The following is a 15,890-nucleotide window of genomic DNA, read 5'->3' on the forward strand; positions in this document are numbered from 1 at the left end:
GATAGATCCACCACACAAACATTTATATAAACCACAGTATTTTCCAACTGCCATGGGCTCCTGTAGGAAGGAAAAGGAAACACAATTACACTTGGACTAAAAGTTCTGAATACTTTTTATATTGGCAAAAGTTAGGACTGAACATAAACATGGAAAGGTCATATGAGAAGCCTTCCTTCATTACAAAAGTAGCAACAGGTGTTTCTATGGCACCAACAAACCAATCAAAGGAGGAAAGGAACTAGAGATGGGTTTCGTTGTTATGAACGCCTGGATCGCAATAAGGCGTGACTGCTGACCCCAGCATTTCCTTTCGCCCACCTGGAGCGAAAGGGAAGGAAATGAACTGGGGGACGAGTGTCACCGTATGATACAGTGTGCAAGCACTTGCTAACGAGGAGCAAGAGCAGAGGCGAGCCAGACATTTCTACAAACACTGCAGGCTTATGCAGCTTTCAGTTGTGAATGTGAATTCGTGTGTGAGCTGGCATGTTTACATGTGTCTGGGGTTACATAAACCTGGACCCCCCGGATTGTTTCACTCTTCTCAGTGATTTCCAGTATAACAGTACTTTCACACAGGAGGCAGCCATTAAGACATGACACACAAAGGCATTTCCCAGCAGCTTCGGGAGGCCTGGGATTCTGTTGTGTTAAGTCACCGAGTCTTATTACATTTGTTTCATCTTCCCAATTTCAGGAAATCTTAATCTGCATCATGCAGAAACATCAAGAATGTTGTTACTGGCAGTTGGACCCATGCAAGTCTAGGAATTTAAAAACTAAAAACAAAATATACATGGAGTTAATGATATGCCCTGAGAGAAAACTGTTGTTTAACTTTACCTGCCCGAGTCTCCAGATGTTCGGTTATAACTCAGGAACCATAGTGTCCCCCAATTTCCTCTCAAGGTTGAGACATTTTAGGAAGTTATGCAAGTGTGGGACACCATGAGTTTGAGTTGTTCCTTTCAAACTTCTTCTATATCATGCGTAATAAACTAAACATTTATTGTAGATGGTGTTAAATTAAAGCAATGCCACTCCAGAAATAGCTTGAGGGTGTGGCATTTCAGTGTGAACTTATTCCCACTATTGCTAAACCATAATTGATATTTCTTCTATCATTCTGCATCTTCATGTATTATTTTTGTACTTTTTTTCAGTTAAATTTGTTCTTTGATAGTTTCATACATGTACAGAATACATTCTGTTTATGCCCCCACCCCCCTGCCCGTGAGTCCCCCTCCACCTGTCACCCCCTCCTTTCTATCAGGGCCTCTGATACATGGCTGTCTTTTTGTTCTGTGATGCACTGATTGTAACCAGGGCCATCTGTGTGACCATGGCTTTGGAACTGGCCATAGGTGCATGGTAGGTTCACTGTTTGGGGCACAACTAAAGACAATGCTGTCCTTCTCTAAGAATCCATCAGTTGCCAATAGATCAGCAGGAAATGTGTGGCCCCTTGAGCCCCTCTGTGATTGGCTGTTGACAGGCAGGGTCTTGGGCAGGCCCAGCCAGTTCAGGCATCCAGAAGTGCTGTGAGACCATATATACACGGGCTGTGTCTCGCCTAGAAAATAGCAATTTGCAGCCCTTCCCCTTATATAGCCTCTGTGGATTTAGTCTTTATTTCTTGCTGGGTCTCAAGCTGTTTGATACTTCATTTCAAAGCTCCCCGCAGTTACAGACAGTTGGGGCCCTTCTTAACACATTGTAGTTTTCTCATCTTTAAAAAAATAATTAGCATAGATTAATTTAATAAAAATATTAGGTTTATTTTGACATACCATGCCAAATATACTTTACATAATAAAGTATATTATAAAGTATATAATATACTTTAACAGTATTTAGCCTTCTAGTACCCAATCTTGTCCCTCTTGCCAACTTCCATTATCCCCCTTTTATTTACATGTCTTTAAAAACCAAAGTCTAAGTTTCACATTTGAGAAAAAACACACAGTATTTGTCCTTCTAAGTCTGGCTTCTTTTGCTTAATGTAACAGTCTCCAATTCATCCATTCTCCTGAAAATGACCTAACACAATCTTCCTTATAGATGATTAACATTCCATCGTTTATATACGGCACATTTTCTTTATCTGTTCATCGGTTGATGGGCACTGTCTTAAGAATTTCTATTGTTGCAATGAAACACTATGATCAAAAAGCAAGTTAGGGAGGAAAAGGTTTTTCAAGCTTACACTTCCACATCACAGTTCATCACCAAAGGAGTCAGGACAGGAACTCAAGCAGGACAGGAACCTGGATGCAGGAGCTGATGCAGAAGCCATGAAGGAGTGCTGCTTACTTGCTTGCTCTCCATGGCTTGCTTGGCCTGCTTTATTATGGAACCCGGGACCACCAGTCCTGGGATGGCATCACCCACAATGGACTAGACCCTCTCTCATTAATCACTAATTAAGAAATTGCCTTAGCCGTATCTCATGGGAGAAGTTTGTTTTTTTTTTTTTTCAATTGAAGTTCCTTCCCTTCAGATAATTCTAGCTGTGTCAACTTGACGTTAGACTATCCAACAAAGGCACCAGCATGAAGGATGACTATATACATATAAGACTTGTTCTAAGACACCAGAGTATGCAGCTAATTGAACACCTCCTATAACCACAGGCTCCCACACCTGCTCTCCTGACTACCCAGGCTTTCTCCTGCTTAACCTCATAGTCGCCTTGCCAAAATCTAAATCTCTCTGTGTGAACTCTCTGCTTAGATCTTGGGTGGTACCCTGGTTCTCTCCTGTAGGAAGAAGGCACCTATATGGTCTAGACATCAGACTTGCCAAATTGGATGTTGCTTCGTTTCTCCACATCTCCACTAACACACAGAGAGATGCTGGCTAATTCTCAGTTCCCCAGTGGGCAATACCCTCTTGAAATCTATGTGCTTCCCCATGATTCCTTCTGACTGTAATTACTTTTCCTGCACTCTTCCATCTTAAAAAAGAAAAGTGTTGTTTGTTCTTTTCGTGCTATCCTAGTCGCCCTTTCTTTGATATCCTTCTCAGACCTCATAAATAAGCCACTACGTCCAGCAGTGCATGCTTTCACGTGGTATGTATTACACTAAGCTATAAATACTTACTAGAATTTTTTTCCATTTCTCAACTGAGATCTTAGAAAGCACAGAGCTCCAGAAGGTCATGTCTTTTTAATCTTTGGATCTTAGGAAACTATGAAAGTGTCTGAAAACTTACAGCTCCATTTGAAATGTTTATTTTTTTTTTTTAAGGAAGAGGAGTTTCAGTGGGGCTCATGGTTCATAGGGGAAGTCATCTATCGTGGTTGGAAGGCACGATGGTGGGAGCATGAGGCAGCTGCTCACACCATACGCAGTCAGGAAGCAGAGAGAGGTGAATGCTGGAATTCCTACTTTATGGGTGTGTCTTAAATTATTGGGTGAGGGTTAGTGAGTGAAGACGTAGGTACTCTGTATAATCCTGGGAACAGAGCTTTAGGCAGGAGATGGCGGAAGGAGCTTATCCTTCACTTATCACTGCTCTTTCCTTCCACACTGGCAACACTTATGTAAGAGCCTAAGTTTGCAAGCGTCCTTTCTACAAGGGAAGACATAAATTGAACAAATGAGATGTATAGGTGAGCTACACCTTGTGACAAACGATAATACTGTCCCTTCACCTCTGCTACATGACTTTGGACAGCTGTTGTTCTACTAAAATTCATGAAAACTAGAGATCCTTGCCAAGTTCCATTGCCCTCCAAGGAAATCTGCAGGCCTATAGAAGTACTCAGTGCATCCTCTACCGAGGGCCTTGCTGTTCTGTTTCTAAGGTGACAAAATGTGGTAGAGTATGACAGTGTCATTTCCATTGATAAGTTAGACTGGAAGCCACAGAGCCCACAATGGTGGTTCTCACCTGTCTGATTCTGGAACACACTTCAAGAGCTGCCCCTGTTGAGGGGCTGTGGACACGGCTCAACCAGTAGGGTGCTTGCCACATGAGGACCTGAGGTCCTTGTACTGATGTAAAATGGCTGGGCATGTGGTGGCCCCTGTGTCTCCAGCACTGGAGGGGCAGAGACGACGGGGGTCTCTGGAGCTCACTGGCACCGTTCCAGACCCATAGGCCCACTCCAGGTTCAGTGAGGGAGCCTGTCTCAAAGGCTAATGTGGAGAGTGATCGAGGAAGACAGCATGAAAGAGACAGAGACAGACACAGAGAAAGCCCCACACACCACCCACTGAATCAGTTTGAGATGGAAGTTAGTTAGCATACCCATTCCTTCCTGGGTGTAATGACTGAAGAAAGTAAGGTATCAGTTTTTATCTGGCTTGGTGCATCCCAGGAACTCTGGAGATAACGAGAGGCACATCCTCTTCCTTTTTATCTGATGCTGTTCTATGCCTCCTACGATTTAACACCAATGAATTTTCCCTCATAAGATATATACTTTACTCCAAAGTGAAAATTAATAATTATCGTGTAGCTTATGGTTCTTTTATGAGTGAATTAATAACAGTAACAACAAAAGTATTGATAAACCAGAAGCTGACACTCATGGAGTTTGCAACTTTTTCAACTTTCACTTTGTGAGACATGATCTTGCTTAGAAATTTATAGTCCTGGATTTTGATAAACATAAGTAAACTTGTTTTCTCATTTTTCACATAATAAACCTCTGAAGCGAGTACAATTTGAATTTCATTTTTCTGTGTCAGGTTGTGGAAGTATAATTTGAAAGTCCATTTTATGTAAAGAAAATATAGCTATTGTTTTTCTCACCTCTCTTTTCTACTTTTTTTGCATTTCCTGTTCATTCATTTCTTCAATCAATACTGCCACCTGTGAAGAATCTTAAATGAATGAGTTACTATCCTCAACTACCTTCAGAAATGCACAGTTAGCTTAGAAATGGGACATTTCAGTGAGAGTGAGGGGTCCAGACAGTCAGAGTGATGACCTCAGATGCCACCCTTAACCTCACAGATATGCGCAGTCAGTTCCAGCCCATATTCCTTCATGTTTATTCTAATGGTTCTTTCCATCCTGCCCCAGCACATAGAAAGATACAGAAATGCAGGCTGGCTCTGTTCCCTGTCTCTCTCTTCTGTTTCTGAGCCCTGGAAATAAAAATTGGAAGCTCTCTCCAGATGACTTTGTGGATGTCAGGTGTGATCTACCCACTTCCTCTGCAGTGAAGGAGGTGGGATGTGAGTCAGAAAGGAAAGGTTTTTCTCCAGATCACTGTATGTCAACTCTACCTGCTCCTGCACCTCTTTCGCTCTAGAGTAAGCAGTCTGCAAGGAGGAGCTGATTCAGCACCTGTTTCATCCAGGGCCCGGTACACTTCCTAGTGGATAGAGAGGGTCCTGAACAAAGTTCTGGGCAATAGACACATCACCAAGAGGAAGGCTCTGTGCAGGACAGAGGTTCAGAATCAAGGCCATCCTAGAGTTGGGGTTGATGTCTGAGGAAGACACAGATAGACTAGACCTAAGACTACAAGTTCGGGAGACATGGACAAAACCATTCTTAGACAGGGCAGGACTCATCCAAAGAAAAGCCAAAGATCCATGCAGGGATGCCTTGTGTTCACTATGCTTGAGAATCCAGATGGAAGGTGTATATACATTCATATGTCTGTGTACAGCTACTAAGAGTTGAATTCAAGCCAGCCATGATAGCTTACACCTGTGATCCCAGCTAGTCAGGAAGCTGAGACATTGGGAAATGACAATCAGGCTGGGCAATTTAGCAAGACTGTTTCAAAACAAGGCAAACTACCTGAGGATGTAGCTCAGTGGAAGAACACTAGTCCAGCACAGGGGAGACCCTGAAGTCATTGGTAAAGTTTAACCAGATATAATAAAAATCAAGCTCATCAACTCACAAACTCTCAGTATTTATCATAAAGCCATCCCCGTTACTAAATAGAATTTCTATTAACTTTCTCATTATCGTCTTCCTCGAGACCAATTTTTTATTCTCTGTTTTAGTTGTTTGTGTTTTAATAGCATTTTTTTAAATGCCCTATGGGAGATGATGGCGTGTTTGAAGAAAGAAATGTGAACCCAACCACTTGCAACAAATAATTATGTACAGGAAAAATTTTTAAGTTACACTTAACAAGAATTAACAATAGAAAATCACCTGCTTCTAAACTGAGGTTGTGGCTATACATGGGACAAGCTGCAGGAGAGAGCCTGGAGCTCTGGGGTTCCACACCCTTCATTCACAAAGTCCCTGAGTCCTCGTCTGCTGTGTGGGAGCCAAGAATTGTGGTCTCTCATCTAAATAGGATTCTGAGAATTGTAAGAGGTACTCAATATGAAGTCAACCACCCACCATTAAATAGGTGGTTGTTTTAGTTACTTTTTTTATTGCTGTGGGAAGACACCAGGACCAAGGAAATGTATAAAAGAAGACATTTATTTGGGCTCACTGTTCTGAGGAGTGAGAATCCAAGCTCATGAGGCAGGAAGCATGGCTGCAGGCAGGCAGGCGGACATGATACCAGAGCAGTCGCTGAGAGCTTACATCTGATCCACAAGTAGGAGGCAGAGAGAGAGAGAAAGCTAACCAGGAATACTGTGGGCTTTTGAAACCTCACAACTCATTTCTGCTGCTGCCCCCCCCACAACACACCTCCTCCAACAAGGCCACACCTCCTACTCCTTCCCCCCAAATTCCACCAACTAGAGACCAAATATTCAAATATATGAGCCTGTGGGGGCCATTCTCACTCAAACCACCAGTTGTAGTATCTGGGTCATATGCTACTTAGTAATTTTAATATTAGTATAAACACCAGCACTTACTTACCAAACCTGAGTTACCTGGTTGTAGTCAGAGACAATATCAACCAGGCTGAGTCAGAGGGGTCACCAGGAGACTGAGGCTGAGACAAGTTTATTGGAAGCCATCAGACTTCTTATCCCCTTATCATGGCAGTTGCCAGGAAGAATACAATTGTAGTTGCCAGGATACAATGACGTGTGCAAGCCATACAGGGTCCACAAGGTGAATGTCTAAGACTAATTGTCCAGTCAAGCTTCTATATGCTTCGCTGACTTCTAGGGAACCCGGAATGCTGCACGGCCTGAGGAAGAGCCTCCGGTTCTCAGGAACTGTGAAAGGCACACAGTGCCATGGAGCCACAGACTCTAACCTGAAAAACCTATGACCCATGCCTCTCAAGGCAGCTAGACCAGGTCAATGCCATGATTCCCTGCATGTTAGGAAATGAAAACATTTATATCCCTTTCAACAACTGTATGACATATGGGAATTTTGCACAGTAGTCTAAAGGAATGATATATCTCGTTTATAAATGTATAAAAGTATAACGGATATACTTTCGTGTGTGGATTATGTGTTAAGCAGTCTGTATGGAGGCCCTATGTTGACATCAAGTGTCTTCCTCAGTTGGTCCTCACTTTATTTATTGAAGTGTGGTCTCTTGTTAAACCTGGGGTGCTCCAGTGAGGCTCCCGCTGTCTCGGTTTCCCAAGGAATGGGAATAGAGGCAGCAGCCAGGCCTGTCCTGTTTCCACTTCGGTTCTGAAGGTCCAAACTCTTGGTCTTCATGCCTGCAGGCCATGTGCCTTATCTACTGAACCCTCTCTCTAGCATCCTGGGCTTTTGAATAAACAAGTTCAACGGCACAAGTACGTTTAATGCGCTTACATAGAAATGGCTGCTTGCCTGCTTAGCATCAGAGTAACGCATGTTGTCACAATTTTGTCCCACAGAATGATTGAAGATAGTGGGAAAAGAGGAAATACCATGGCAGAGAGAAGACAGCTGTTTGCAGAGATGAGTAAGTATGGAACTTTTAAGGAAAATCCCCTCAGTGTGCATTGAATATTCATGAAAAAGCCAGAAATAACCATGTAGTCTCCTGAGTGCATCTGGGCTTCTCCATAAAATCCTCGGTGCCTTGCATAAACTATGCACTTGGGCATTTCAGCCTCTCATTAGGTGAGAATTGAATTAGTCGGAGATTCCTTATAATTTGCTTCTCCACTTTCATTTCCTAGGTTGAAAACAATGTTTCTGGGCCTGTGTACTTGCAGGCCAGCAGACACACTGGATTGTACTGCTTAGTGTTGACTTTAGTGCAGTCCACTAATATCTGAAGTCGACACTCACCTGCCTGCACTATCGCATGGCTGCCATAGGGTAAAACTGCTGAAACACATCTTTGAATATCTTCCCCGGAAAATGACATAATACATTCAAACACTAAGTGGAAATACTGACCAAACTAAACCAAAGTAATGTAACTTTTGTAAGCTGTCATTTGGACTACCTTTGGATGACAGTCTGTCCCAAAAACCATTTTTTAAAAAAAGCAAAGGCTAACAAAAGATAAAAGCAGGCGGCATCCGTAAGGACCACAAACACTGGTCGTATTTTCTGGTGGCTGGTCTATGAAGGTGCATGACTTCTATGTAACTGGTGCTGGTGGCATCTCCTCCCGTGTAGACCAGTTTGATCATTCATAAAAAGAGGAGACACATCCTTCTCAAATTAAATGTTATAAAGAAAAACATTTCAGCTCTCTTGTTCTGTGAGTTTTAGTTTTTGAGCGTGCTCTGGAGGGACTTGTAAGCTCCTTCCCCCGGAAGGTAAAGTGATAGAAAAGAAATTTATACTGAAAATGGGATAGATAATATTGGCAGGAATAGGGGTTAGAAAGTAAAAGAAAATTTCTCTGATAATAAGGAGGGATAAATAATTTTCCAATCATCTGCTGGCACTTGTGCAATATTAAAATTAACAGAGGAAACAGAATTGGAATCGATATGTGGACCCCCAGACATCTGCTAGCCTTTTGCACTTACAAAGCTTTTTTGTTTTGTTGTTTTTTGTTTTTTGTTTTTTTTCAAGACAGGGTTCCTCTGTGTAGCTCTGGCTGTCCTGGATCTCTTTGTAGCCCAGGCTGGCCTTGAACTCACAGAGATCTGCCTGGCTGGGATGAGAGGAGAGGCGTGCACTACAACCGGACAGCTGGCACTCACCGAGTCTGAAGTGTCTGTGAGAGCTTCAGCTGGGACTTCCCAGCATCCCCTGCTGTGTTTAATGCTTCCATCTTTGCTTCTGGAATGACTGATCCCCTTAGAATTGTGGCTTTTTTGTAGGCACACATCCGGTTATGGTCTGCCAAGATCTTGGTTAGACCAGAGGAATAAATTTTAGTAAACTACTGTACCGCTGTTAATGATGTGTTGCATCTTTCAAATTTTCTGTAAGGAATAGATATATTATCCCTACCAAAAAAATTAATTAATTAAATAAGTGACGGAATGTTAGTTAGCTAGACTATGAGTATCATAAAAGTATAGTGTGTACCATAAATATACAGAATTATTTTTAATTAAAAACAGTTTTTAAAAGAAAAATACAATCACATAACTAAAATACAAGGGGAAAATGTTAAAGAGCAATGTATTTGATGGAGAAAACCTGTTTTAACATTTGAGCAAACTCCATCATGGACAAATATTTTGCTAGACACAGAACAATTGTTAATATTGTCTATACAAAAGAAAACCTGTCAAATCTTTTACCTTGCCTTTGAAATGTTGATCAGCTGGCACACTCTAATGTTTACGGAAGTGTGCTTTCTTAATGGTTTTAGCAATACTTATCTAACATCAGGTGTCTAGTTTCTTCCCGATCTGGTTCAATTCCTGGCACAAGTAAAAAGCAATGTTACACACGTCCACGGAATTGAAGCCTGCAGACTCGAGGAGTGCCTGACACACATCTCACGGTCACACAGCAGAGCAACCAGCAGCCAGACATGCTGCCACCCATCTGTAATCTTAGCACCAGGGAGGTAGAGGCAGGAGGATCAGGAACACGAAGTCATCCTTGGCTATATAATGGGTGGGAGGCCAGCCTGGGCTACCTGAGACTCTGTCAGGGGAGTAGGGGACAGGGAGACTTAGGAGAACTGTGACTCTTTTATAAGTTTCCACTTTCCTAAGAATGCCACAGGACTGCCGTGAGCCCTTGTTAGAAAGCTTTGTGAGCTCTACTGATAATCAGAAGAAGAGGCAAGCCAAATACATAGGTGTCATTCTTCTCAACAGGCTGAAGACTCAGGTATCGGCCAAGGCCTGTGAAAGGCAGCTGGCTGCCTTTAATGGTCCGTTGGTTCTGCCGGCCTGTTCAGCTCACCACTGAGACACCTCCTCAGTAGAAGAAAACAGTTGCTAGGGTGCAAAGGAAAGAAACTGTTGAGGGGCGGACTGTCACACAGCCTAAGATCTTCTTGACAATGTGTTAAAATAGCCAAGAATAAACATCTTCCAGGAATCTGTGATCTCCAGAGAGCAAAACCAGGACTAGGAATCCATAAGTGTGACTAATTATATTTTATCTAGAAATGATTTGTTTTTTAAAAAGGAAAAAAAAAACAGTGAAAGGGAGGCATATTTGTTGTTCTGAATATTATGGATATGAAAGAATATTCTCACCTCACGATCACACGAGCTAAATGGGTAACTAAAGACTTATTAAAGTATTGCAGTGAGAACAAGAGATTACCTCCTACATCTGAAGGGTTTGTGCTAGAAGGCTGGTCATCGTGATTAGATCACCTGATTGCTAATGACGACAATTAAGAAGTTGGGCTCTTCTTCCAGGGAGACTGAGAGATAGGGCCCCGTCTCTCTCAATGATTAATTCCCTGGGCTGACAGCCAGGTCCTTAGAAAGACACTCTGGTATCCATTTATGAGTGAGTACGTACCATTTTTATCTTTCTGAGTCTGGGTTACCTCACTCACGATGATATTTTCTAGTTCCATCCATTTGCCTGCATACCTCATGATGTCATTGTTTTTCACTGCTAAGTAGTACTCCATTGTGTAAATGCACCACATTTTCTTAACCCATTCTTCAGTTGAGGGGCATCTAGGTTGTTTCCAGGTTCTGGCTGTTACAAATAGTGCTGCTATGAACATAGTTGAGCAAGCGTCCTTGTGGTGTGGTTCAGCATCTCTTGGGTATTTATCTGAGTGGTATCATTGGGTCTTGAGGTAGATTGATTACCAATTTTCTGAGAAGTCACCATACTGATTTCCAAAGTGGCTGTACAAGTTTGCACTCCCACCAACACTGAAGGAGTGTTCCCCTTGCTCCACATCCTCTCTGACGTAAGCTGTCATCCGTGTTTTTGATGTTAGCCATTGTGACAGGTATAAGATGATATCTCAGAGTCATTTTGTTTGCATTTCCCTGATGACTAAGGATGCTGAGCAATTCCTTAAATGTCTTCAGCCATTTGAGATTCTGAATTAGTGATTGATGGAGAAGGGCTCGGCCTATTGTGGATGGTGTCATCCCTGGACTGGTGGTCCTGGGTTCTGTAAGCAATCAGGCTGAGCAAGCCATGGGGAGCAAGCCAGTGAGCAGCACTCCTCTCTGCATCAGCTCCTACTTCCAGGATCCTGTCCTATTTGAGTTCCTTGTCCTGCCTTCCCTCAGTGATGAACAGCAATGTGGAAGTGTAAGCTAAATAAACCCTTTCCTCCCCAACTTGCTTTTTGGTCATGGTGTTTTGTTGCAGTAATAGAAACCTGAGACAGATGGATTAAAAGAAGAAACACAGAACTTGAAACTGATAACTGTGAACACATACATTTTCTTACATACATCTTTACTCCTGTTTTCATCACACCTTCCAACCATGAAATGGGCAGGAGAGATTTGAGGAGACAGAGCAAGAGCATCTTTCCTTAGACACATGCACCTTATGGGGCTTATTATGAAAATTCTCAAATATATACAGATATAGAAGAAATTGTGTCTATCACTGCCTTTAATTATGTATTCCCCACTGTTTGTTAGTGTGAAGCAAGTCTGATAAGTCATTTATGTGAGCTGAATTTTCAAGTTTTGAAGAATTATATACCACTGATGTAATTTAAAAAGAAACCAACACCATTAGTGGATAATGAAATATAATTTTAAAAAAAGGCACTACCCTTCCCAGAAAAGAATTCAATGGGAGAATGCTCAATCTGCTAGGTTCCTTTTTTTTTTTTTTGGTTTTTCGAGACAGGGTTTCTTTGTGTAGCTTTGTGCCTTTCCTGGAACTCACTTGGTAGCCCAGGCTGGCCTCGAACTCACAGAGATCCGCCTGGCTCTGCCTCCCGAGTGCTGGGATTAAAGGCGTGCGCCACCACCGCCCGGCTGCTCGGTTCCTTTTATCATGTATTTAAATTCCATATTTTAATAAAAAATAAATAAACAATTTCCCTTTTTAATAAGATCACCAGAATCATAGATCAGGAAAATACCATTACATAAATATTAACCTTAATTTCAACCAAGTATTAACAAAGGCTCTTAGGCTGTATATTTGTTGGACAAATGTGAGCAGGGCCACAGTAAAGTAGACTTACAGGTAGTGCCATGATCACTCCTAGGACAACAATTAATGGTTCAGTCAGCCTTGGAGGAAGGCTGACCTCCAGGAGCACAGGGCCTCTATTTGTGGCTCTGCACAGGTCACGGGTTTTAATCAATGACTTGGACAAAGACATAGAGAACACTCATAGGCATTCAGCAAAAGACCACACAAGTAAAATTAAATAAGTTCATAATTTATTAAGTCGTAGAAAGCTAAATTGATTTTTCAGAGGTTAAAAAAATGAACTCTATGCAGCATGCCAGTGTCTGGTCTCCAGATCCAACATGGTTCCCATAGCACTGTCTCCATTGTCTGTGGGAAGCAGTGTGCTGTTGGGTCTGCAAAGCTATATTTTGTTGCTTGTTTACCAAAAGCCCTTTAATATTAGGGTTTAATACCATCAGTCAAGAAGAATGTGCATGAATAGGAACCATTTACAGACATCTAAGTCCCTTTATTTTGTTAGGCCTACAAAATAGTGACAAGGCAGAAGAGAGCCATCAGTGATTCCGTATCCCCATGCATCATTGTATCCTTCTTTACCACATCCTGTAGAAATGTACTTTGCAAAAATGCCCCATGACCTCTACATGGGGGAGGGGCACAGAAGTACAATGGTTACCATTCTCAGACTCTGACTAAGGTCTTGCTGAAATTAGGAAACATCATTGTGTGATACATCACAATCTTGCTGTACTAACTGGTGTTTAACTCATTGCTCTTTGTTCATTTTGTTTGTTTGTTTGTTTGTTGTTGCTATTTTGATACAGGGTCTTTTGTTGGCCAGCCCAGGCCGGCCTCAGAATTGCTATGTAGCCTAGAATGACCTTGAACTTCTAATGTTCATTCTGCATCCAACTCCATAGAGTTGAATCACAATGCCCAGTGTGTGTGGTACCTAGGGATCAAAGCTAAGGCTTTGTGTATGCTAGGCAGGTACCCTACCAACTGAGGTACATCTCCATCTTTGTTTTTGTTTGATTGTTTTGTTTTGATATAGGCTCTGTAGCCCAGGCTAGCCTTAAACATGTTCCTCCCACTTCATACTCTTTAATGATGGGATAACAGATAGATATAATCTTGACCAGCTTTAATTTATTATTCTTGAAAAACATATACAAATAATACATACCCCCTAATTTTTTCTTTGAATGCATTATTTACAGATATGGGGATTCTTTACTGCTAAGCCAACTAGACACCAGTAAAATTTCATGCAGTATGAAAGAAGATTCAGCACACAGGAGTTTCTTATACTCTGCCATTGGCATCTTAGAGATCTTGTTTCCAATAGAGCCCTATCAAATCAACCAGACTTTAACCTGGGGAGGATGTTTGACATGCCAGTAGAAGATGATGACTTTTTTTTTTTAAAGATATATAGGTTAATTAGAACAGGAAAATAAAGTAAAGAAACTACCTAAATAAATATAAAGTCTACCCTTAGTGCAAAGCTAGTTGGTCCAAAGTCTGTGATCTCCTATGAGCCCAGGTTCCCTTGTGATGACTTTGATGCCCCTAGATTGTATTATCCTTCCTCCCTCTCTTTAACAGGATTCCCAGAGCTTGGCCCAGTGCTTAGCTGTGGTTCTCTGCATAAATGAAGAATTTTTAACAAAGTACCAATAAGCGTATGGATTATATCTGCTGTTATATTACTTACAAACATTACAAGCTCCTATCTATACAAATGGCATACCATATGTATACTCTTTTTTCTCATACTAGGGGCTCAAGATCTGGATCGTATCCGACTCTCCACCTACAGAACAGCATGCAAGCTGAGATTTGTGCAGAAGAAATGCAATTGTAAGTGTGCCATTTGTTTGTGCTAATTACCTACATGAGTACTATCATTTATGCTTGTTACTGGGTTTATTAAAGCCTGGTTTTCCTACAGGGATTGATAAACATATGTTTACACAAGAATAAAGAGGATATTGTGGTCATGAATGGTAAAGAAACTGTTGCTAAGCAACTCTAAGGTCTGGTTTAGTCTTAACTACCACAGTCCTAGAATGGGTAAGCCTCTTGAGATCTATATCTATATATGTCTATCTCTCTTTCTCTCTATATATATAAAAATTTATCAATAGATAGATATAAATACACATGTGTATATGTATGGATGGATGGATGTGGATATAGATAGATAATAGATGATTGATGATAAATAGATTGATGCAGATAGATGATAGATAGATAGATAGTCAGGTACACAGACAGACAGACAGATAAAGGATAGATAAATCAATCTAGAAAGAAAGAGAGAGATTTCTACACTGTACATGGAGTGTTTTCTCTCTTTACTACCCATGGCATTTTTAATGATATCCAGGTACTTTGTAAACAATGACACATAAAATCCTCTCTACATGTCCATTTATAACTATCAGTGTTTATAAACATCTAGAAAACATTAGAACTCCTTTCTGAAATTATAAAACCAGCCAAAATAATCAATATGTTGATTACTTTTGTGGATGAGAGTTGCAGAAGATACAGAGCTTTAAAATACACAGGCACCTGCTTCTGTTGTTGCCAATTGTAAATGACACACAGCAAGCTGGGCACCGACCACATGAGCAGTTCAATGCTCCCTGTGGGTTAGCATGCCCCTTCATGCTGCCACAACTGTTTTCTCTGGCAAAATAGTACTTCATGGTTCATTTGTGTCAATTTATTCTGTTCATTTTAAAGAATTGACTCTCATTCAAAAATTAATAACTTCTCATTTTCTAATTAGTAAAGAACAGGTTTTGTTTTGTTTTCTTTCTGTAAGCCTTAATGTTCTACCCAGAGTGTACATATAGTTCTTGAACAGCTAACATGGGAATTAGACTCTTGGTGAATGCAGAGCTAGTCACTTCCCCAGGTCTACTCTGCCAGAGTCTCCACAGGTATTTCCCAGAGCCCTGGGTGAGCCATACAGCCCCACACTTCTGGGTGTACAGTTGATCATAAGTACAAAGACGGCAAGGTGATTCAGTCCCTCAAGGCACTTAGAGCAATTCTCCAGTCGGGGGATAAGTAATAGGCCACGATTTGAGACGGGGTGAAAAGGGAGAAAACATACACACGCAAAAAAAAAATTTTTTAAGCAAACAAATTGTGTGTGTGTGTGTGTGTGTGTGTGTGTGTGTGTGTGTGTGTGTGTGATGAAAAAAGAGCCGTGGCCAATGCTGGTGATACAGCTCAGGTAGTAGAGTTCTTGCTTAGCTTACATGAAGTCCCTTTTACCGCATTAACCAGGTGGCACATGAGCAGAAGAATCAGAAGTTCAAGGTCATTGTTGGCTACATAGTGATTTTGAGGCTATCCTGCACTAAAGGAGACCCTGTTTTAATTAATTGATTGATTAATTAATTAATTAATTGACCTGAATTTTAAAAAAAAGACATAGCTATATTTGTATTTTTAGGCATGGATGAGCCAGTAAAAGCCTTTCCAGTTCTGGTGTTAAGGGGTAAGGAAAAGGC

At 41.3% G+C, this 15,890-nt stretch overlaps 1 protein-coding gene across 33 annotated transcripts in view; it reads left to right on the forward strand.

The window, feature by feature from the left end:
• Nucleotides 1-15,890, forward strand: part of Dtna (dystrobrevin alpha) — a 358,974-nt gene that overhangs the window by 221,478 nt on the left and 121,606 nt on the right. For all 33 annotated transcript variants that reach the window (XM_037196986.1, XM_037196985.1, XM_028887703.2 and 30 more), the window contains 2 exons: nucleotides 7,737-7,804; nucleotides 14,140-14,220. In XM_037196986.1, the coding sequence (XP_037052881.1) occupies nucleotides 7,738-7,804; nucleotides 14,140-14,220 (148 nt within the window). In that variant the 5' untranslated portion in view covers nucleotide 7,737. The remainder of the gene's footprint in view (nucleotides 1-7,736; nucleotides 7,805-14,139; nucleotides 14,221-15,890) is intronic.

The sequence above is a fragment of the Peromyscus leucopus genome, chromosome 19 (assembly GCF_004664715.2).
Source record: "Peromyscus leucopus breed LL Stock chromosome 19, UCI_PerLeu_2.1, whole genome shotgun sequence".
Lineage (NCBI taxonomy): Eukaryota > Metazoa > Chordata > Mammalia > Rodentia > Cricetidae > Peromyscus > Peromyscus leucopus.